Here is a 7,397-nt window from a genome sequence, read left to right on the forward strand (position 1 = left end):
TGTTATTCTGAGAAAAAGACGTTTAAAGTTTTAAGCACGTAAATTACACTCATGTGAAGCAATAAAAGGGACCGCACAATTTGAGTTCTAACAGTTTTTTTTTCGAGCATGAAACTTTGCCATATAAATCTTGAGATATAAAAGTATAATTGCAACAAAAAAAATTCGTTTGCTCGAAAGTTCTAGAGTGTTTTCCCTCTTAAATCTTCTTCCTTGCGCCTGTAAATGGCTTTACGTTTCTTAACGAGGAGAGCAATGGGGATCACTCCAGCGATCACCATCACAGCCGATTCTGAGACGATAGGCAGGCACCACTCACAAAGCTCACGGTCTCTGCACTTGGGCAAGGCTCATACCTCCACATCGCAGAGCAGATTGCGTTGCTCCGATACGAAAACGTCTCCCGGTACATTCGCAGCCTTGTTTGCTCGACTTAACTCATCTTCTAGTCAGTTGATTTTGACTCTGTAGTTAACTCACCGATTGATACCGGACGCAGAGTCTCTTTCTGGTCAAGACGACTATTTAAATTTTTTCCAGCGCAAAGCTGAAGTCATGATCAGTCATCAATCCGCTTACCCATCGCATCAATATGCCCTCTTTCAGGCAATCGTGTAACATATCGAGCTGTAAATCTGGCCGTTGATGAAAAACCAGCTTTTATATTTCTGCCGGGATAGCATCTGGACCTGGTTTTTCTTACTTTTATTGATTGTGCAGCGGAGTTTTCTTTTAACTGATCTGTATTCTGCTATCGTGGTGCATAGCTCTTCCCAGGCAGGTAAACCTTGTGCCAAACGGCGGTGCCTATTACACTCCTTTCGCAGGTCGGCAATTTCTGAGATCCAGCAGCACATAAAAGGTTTGTGACGCCCGGGACCCTTTCGGCCATGGAAGCTTTACAGGCCGCCGTTTTCAAGCTCATCAAGGAATTTTCAAAAATGTCTGCTGAAACGCCACAACTCTCCGTAGTGCCCTCTAGCTGTTCCAAGATCTTCGCGAAAGAGCGCCGGGTTGGCGCACGCCGACAAATAGTGTGAACCGGCTCAAACGCAATGTGTTGATAGACACTTACCGCTGAATCGGCTGTTTAAAACGACGAACCTGGTTCTCGCCGCCATTTGCAGGATTCAAGGACCAATCAGGATTGCCCTCCGTGCCAAAAGAGCATCAAGTCTGCGTGGAAAGTGCGGCACCGTCTAATTCGGTGGAAGGTAAATGCTAATAAATATTATTCCTAAACACTGAATCCAGACACCATTTTGAGTACGAACGATGTTAGGGAAATTTGTCTGAAAAACTTACGGTGAAAAGGATCCTTTTTACCCGCATTCAGAATGAAGACCACTTTGCCCGTCTCCACACCCTTGGTACATATCTCAAAGCTATGCTGCCCCTCACCACCCTTAGAAGAGACTCTAAGATGATTTCTAGGCCTCTCCTAAGTAGTGCTGGAAAGATGCCATCTACTCGGGGTGATTTCAGTGTTTTAAACGTCCTCACTGCCCACCATACCCTAGCTTCCGAACATACCTCTTTTGCTAGTTTTCAGTTCTCCTTTCTTCCTTTTTTGCTCGTTGTTGGGGTGTCAGACAGAATGTTATCGCCTTCTGCCGTAGGGTAGGATCCCGGGAAATGAGTTCTGAAAAGCAGGTCTAATCTATTCTCATTCTCGATAAATGTCCCACTTACTTCTTTAAACAAACAGAAGATATTGCCCTGTTTTTGGATGCAGCTCTGTATAGCCTAGTTGCTTCTGTGGTTTCAGTGAGACTTGGACAGTCAGAAGGTATAGGTACACATATAGGTTTTTAATTACGTGTGAGAATGATGCAAGTCCTTGGTTTTTCGCGAGAGGAGCCTCAGATTATCTGTAAACTTCCTTGCAGACCACGAATCTGCCCCCCGGGTTCTCGAGCCAGCACTATTCAAATGTTACCCTTGGAGATTACCATTGCAATCACTGCGGATGCAGCTCTTATGTGGTGGAGGTTTGCCTGGGCTATCGCAGTGTTGGCCAGTGACTCCGTTAGTGTTTTGAGCTCTTAGAAAATCCAAGTCTAGGTGGTACAATTTCTCCTGCTGACAGGGGAGCAGGTCTACTTCCCTGCTTGATCCTGTCCTTTCAGCCTTTATCGTCTGCGAAATTCTTTCCGGGACCTCGGTAGGTTTTCCACCCAATGTCTCCTTCAAAGTAACTTTCCTCGGTTTTTCCCTGTGCAAATACACAGGCGTGCTGTAAAATCTATAGCTGATATGGCGATTTTGGCAGTTGACTGCCTCCAGGGATCGGTCATCTACACCGATCGTGAGGAGGTATATCATTTCCCCCGCTCCCCTGACAAATTTGCTCCTTTTCAGCCTGGCAGTTTAGGGGCTATAGTCCAAAGCTATCCCGCACAGCCCATCAGTATATTACCTGGTCGAAAGCGTATGCCGGTGAACACGAGCTTCGTACTCCATCCCTTGCACTTCTGCCTGACGACTAAATCTACGACGGTTTCCTGCTCCTTACGAGTGAGTATCAGTATGACCAGTTGAATATCGATGATCGCACTAGTACAGCTAAGCATCCTAACCCTTGTCTTCACTCTTAACGTACCCGGGATTGTCCCTCACTTGGGTTCAGGTTTGGATTTTTTGGAAGCATTTCATTCATATGGGCTAACCTCCGCTGCTCCCCGTTTTCTGGGCATCGATAATTGTGGCTTAGGTCTGCCCTAAGTCTTCTTAAGGGCCTCTTCTGGGTGCAGGCATTCCTTCAGATAACGCAGATATCATTTAGTACCTGCGTTACTGAGGCCTGCCTCCTTTTTGACGTCTGTCCTACTGATCTCAGACGTGCTTTTGTGTCCCTGCTTTTGATCAATGGCCTTTGTTGGTTGCAGTCCACGCATTAGATCAGTGTTGACCTTGGCTCCATTATTTGATGCACTAACTTCTCTCTTTTCGGGTGTAATACTCTGACTTTCAGTGTTTCGGAGAGGGGCCAGTTTGTGTGCGGTACGGGGTCCCACTTATTCGTTGTTGGTTTTTTGTTGTATTTTTCATTGGTGTACTCATTTGGTTCCCACGATTGCAGGAGTTAGGAAGTCGACCGCACTATGCAGGCGCAAGCTGATTAACGAGGATTCGTTCGTGCACCGCACGAGCATAATGCAATCCACCACGGAATGAAACTCACCCGCCTGTGGGCAGCGGGGTGAAAGTCGCGAAGCTGACGGAGCAATCCTGGAAGTAAAAAAATGTAGAGAGTGATCAGTGAAAAAGAGTTGAATAAAGTTTTTTCTGAATTGAATTTTAAAAAAATAGCAATGACATTGTTTTGTGATTCAGTTTTCATAAATAAATGTTCGAAATTGAGTTTTCATAATTAATAAATGATTCAAATGATGTGCAATTTACATTACCATAGTCCTCTGTAGCATGGTAAGGTCAAACTTACTCACTGAGGTAACCAGGTATTAGTGAGGCTCTGTTCGAATACATTCTACATTAATAATAATAATCGTTGGCACAACAATCCATATTGGATCAGGGCCTCGAAGTGTGTTAGAGCACTTCATTCAAGACCGCAATGGTACGCTACAGTACAGTCTAGGAGGCAATGTGGTCAGCATTGCGCTTGCCTGAGATTATTACCCTGATTTGACTCTCTACTCATTTACAGCTGAGGCGACTGGCGTCCTACATTCAATCACGATAACAAATCCCTCAGTGTGATTTGCGCTCTAACCACTTGAACCATCCGGACGTTCTGCATTCCCGACTGTAAACTATACAATGGGCACGGTTCGCATGACACCCTGAATTGGAAGAGGTGTTTTTTGACTACTGAGTCTAGATCCCTACCGTTTTCTTAATAGTAGGATCAGTTCGCACAGGGTCTTGGTATATAAGGGGCTTGGTTTCTGGAGAGCCACATATCACCCTCGAAGAAAGATAAGTTGGCTCCCACTCACATCTCATCCTTCGAGAGAGACGGGTGAACTCCCAGGTCTGCGTCAGTCTATCTTGCCACTGCTTGACCCTTCCAGGAACGTTGCCGCTTGATTGCGCTCCAGACACTGCCATGCATTTCCTGATATGCCTTTCCTCTTCTGGTCTAGCAAGGACAGTTACTTGCACTTCCACTCGGCTTGTGTCCGAATCGACTTGCTTAAATCTAGAGATTTTGTCTGGGGTTTTTTTCCCGGAACAGAAACACTGCACGGTACCGGAGGTCGCCTCACTGGCAGCCTCATCACTTTACAAGGCTTCGCCTCTATTAAGGCACCCCGGTGTCTCATTGGGTGTTTCAGCCCTGACTGCCTCTTTCGCTGAGCACTGCGGTGTGCAACGCATTTTCGTGCTGCACCCGAATGCAATCAACTCTTCCTCCTTCCCTCCTATTTCGTCGATTTTGTAAATTTTATTATTTTTATTCCCCACGGGAGTGTATCCATAATTTAACAAGGAAGCGGAGTCCACAAAACACTTTTTATGTGAGTGCCTCACCGACGAATATATCAGGAATGCAGTTTCTATTGCTGATCCACTAAAGAGTTCAGTTCATCAAAGGGAGCACCATATCCACTTGTATGCGAGGTGTTGAGTACAATCGGCAACTATGGCTTGAATACCTGAGGGTTGTGCCTTCTCCCCATTTTGTATACATATAAGCCTCTTCGTCCAACCAGAAGATTTCAAACCAGTGTTTGCTTAGCTAGTTTTCGGAGGTCAGCAACGACAACATTCAATGTCCGGCTTCACTAAGATACCTTTGAACTTCAATGTGATGTGTAGTGCACCTAGTGAAAATCGCATATCAATTGGGAGAGAGAATTCCGAGAATCAAGGTAACCATTTTGCGATCATAGTCGGCGTAAAACAAACTCCACTCGATTTCCCAGACCTGACATGCATTATTTTTGTTGCTTGCATCGTGTTCAGACGGTTTAAAAGGGTTTGTCTTCTGTATTGTACGGGGTCAAGAAATTTTGTGCAAGTCTTTAGAGTATTGGATCCGCAGTGCGACTCTTCTGAAAGTATCAAGTTTCATTTCCTGGCTTTTTTGATTTGATTCAGTTTCGGAAACCGTGTGGGTGTATGTTTTTGGGGATTATCAATAAGCAAGCTACCAAACCTCCTGCTCTTTTCTCTGGATGTGAGTGAAAACGCAATTACTTTCTTTTGAGTGGATGGTTGCAAGCGTGTGTTATTGATAAGCCTTTGTAACTCTGAGGTTTGCTTTGGGCGATGTGCTGGAAGGTGAAATAGTGATGAAGCAAGGGGTGCCCCTATGGTTCAAGTGCATCGCTTATGAGCATGTTTAACTATATTGAATGCATTTTGACCATTCTCCATGTAATTCATTCCAGACTTGAAGCATGCGCTTACTTGATGGAAGCACTGGCGCTCCTTCGGATGAAGAAGCAGCAGCAGCTAGTGGTGGCACCGCGGGACCGGAAGCGCCAAAAGAGGGTAGTGAAGCGCCATCGGAAGGTACTGATGCGGGCACGACTGCAGCCCCGGTGACCACAACAGCATTCTCCCCGCTGGCCTTCGATCAGTCATATACTTGGATGATGCAGCTGGTGGTTTTGGTGGCAGCAATGACGTTGTTCTTTCCATTCTTGCGAAATCTGTTCGGCGTGGTAAGCGATTCACCCCAATCTGATAACTTACTCAAGAAATCCTGAAGGATCTCCAATTTGGTGGTTGAATGGGAAGCAAGAGTGTAGGGAGGCAGGCGAAGCCATTCCCTACTACATAGTAATGACGGTAGCTGGCTCTCCCAGAAGCCTCTCGAGTTATTTCGTCCCTAATGAAATGAAATGCTCCATCTGCTGTAGTTCCATTTAGATCAGCGTCTTTCTGTCCAAATGGGAAAATGCAGTGAGAATCGAGAAATCTGGGCATAAGTTATTTAGGCAAACTGTCGGGAGCGAGAACGGCTCGCGTTCTGGATAGGGTAACTTGGGATTGTTAGCGTATTAACAAGCGATAAAATTCACCTCCATGAATGCCGCTCTTCATTTGTTAATTCCTTTTTATCTTACAGAAGTCGAAAAAGCGACAAGTTGTCAACTATACAACTTACGATTCAGACGAAGATTGCGATGAAAACTATGAAGAGGATGCAGAAGAGGAGTATTGCGAAGAAGAATAGATCATTGCTGAATAATCGTTCACTTTAGACTGATTGATAAATTCCATTTTCGAATTTTTATTGATTATTTGAGGATATCTCTTTAGAGTAAGGCACAAGCTGATGCAATTGACAGAAATTTTGAAGTATAGCTCGGGACAAATTTCAAAATATTCTGCAAAGTTTTTATTGATTTCGTGAGGTTCTGAGTTCTGCTTTCGTACATATTTCGTATCATATTAAGAGAGTGAATTTTATAGTTTATAGATTCCTTGTAATAAATATGACCGTAAAAATCTTGTGTTATACGTTAAAAGATGATACAGAAGATATTGCGTTTGTTTTAATGGTTCAGAAGTAATTTCTTTAGAATAAGAAACCACTGGGGAGGAATGGACAAACTATTAGGGATAATTTGTGTAAGGTTGGGTTGTCCATACTACAGCCTGCTGGTTGATATGACCTAATGAAGTACCTACATGGGTCATCTCGCCTTAGTCGCGAGACTAAGGAGATAATTCACTAGGTTTCGTCTTTTTAATCCGCTCTCCATATTGTAGTCTGTTTATGCCGCCAGACTCGGCACATCCTATAATCCGCACTGACGAAGTTGTACGAGGGAGAAACCCTCAGGTACTTCCTTGCAATTTACCTAGCTAGCTATAGTCATGCTTCGAACACTGGGTAAAATTTGAGGAGCTCAAGAAGATCTCTAGTTAAGGCATGGGAGAACTACTTTCCTTCGTGAATACGACGGACCGGCCCTGAGGATCTGGGCAAACTCGACTTTGCCCTTCTTGCTCTTACCAGAGCAGTCATGTTCTTAGGACTTTGTGATATCAAAACGGCGCAGCACACCATTAATTGAGCTCCTCGGAGTGGCCACTGATAACTACTTACCTACTCTTTACTGTAGTAGCAATCGGTTATCTAATTGCCTGAACTTCCAGGTTCATATGGTTCTCATAGCTGCGGCTTTGTTACGTTACCCCGTTTCTGACATGCATGGTTTTGAAGTTCTGCTAGAAAACCCATACCAGTTTAAATCTTGTTTGAGGTGATGCGATGGCTTTGAATGTCGCTTGACTGCCAAAATTAATATGGATTTTAGCATAGTCCTGTGTGTTTGTGTGTGAGGTAGGAAAAAGGCAAAGCCGATTCCCCTGTCTAATAAAATATTTCGGATTGGTTTATGTATCACAGGATTTCCGCTAGTGAATGTGATGCTACCCACAGCAGCTAGAGCAAATAAGCACAAAAATGGTGA

General features: G+C 44.4%; 1 protein-coding gene across 3 annotated transcripts; it reads left to right on the forward strand.

Moving 5' to 3' along the window:
• The first annotated feature begins 4,868 nt into the window (after window positions 1–4,868).
• LOC119654725 lies at window positions 4,869–6,426 on the forward strand. Of its 3 annotated transcripts, none has more exons than XM_038060248.1 (3): window positions 4,869–5,086; window positions 5,361–5,636; window positions 6,044–6,183. In XM_038060248.1, exons 2-3 carry the CDS (start codon window positions 5,370–5,372, stop codon window positions 6,149–6,151), a joined length of 375 nt encoding a protein of 124 aa, XP_037916176.1. In that variant the 5' UTR covers window positions 4,869–5,086; window positions 5,361–5,369; the 3' UTR covers window positions 6,152–6,183. The 3 variants fall into 3 exon arrangements, with proteins under 3 accessions (XP_037916176.1, XP_037916177.1, XP_037916179.1); XM_038060249.1 differs by having other exon boundaries at window positions 4,869–5,080; XM_038060251.1 differs by having other exon boundaries at window positions 4,871–5,146; window positions 6,044–6,426.
• The last annotated feature ends 971 nt before the right edge of the window (window positions 6,427–7,397 follow it).

The sequence above is a fragment of the Hermetia illucens genome, chromosome 4 (genome assembly GCF_905115235.1).
Source record: "Hermetia illucens chromosome 4, iHerIll2.2.curated.20191125, whole genome shotgun sequence".
Classification (NCBI taxonomy): Eukaryota; Metazoa; Arthropoda; class Insecta; order Diptera; family Stratiomyidae; genus Hermetia; species Hermetia illucens.

Bases quoted from the DNA above. Each gene is read 5' to 3' on its own strand.
- LOC119654725 (XM_038060248.1), top strand. From the start codon at position 5,370: ATGCGCTTACTTGATGGAAGCACTGGCGCTCCTTCGGATGAAGAAGCA. The intron at 5,637-6,043 runs GTAAGCGATTCA...TTTATCTTACAG, and splicing joins TGCGAAATCTGTTCGGCGTG to AAGTCGAAAAAGCGACAAGT.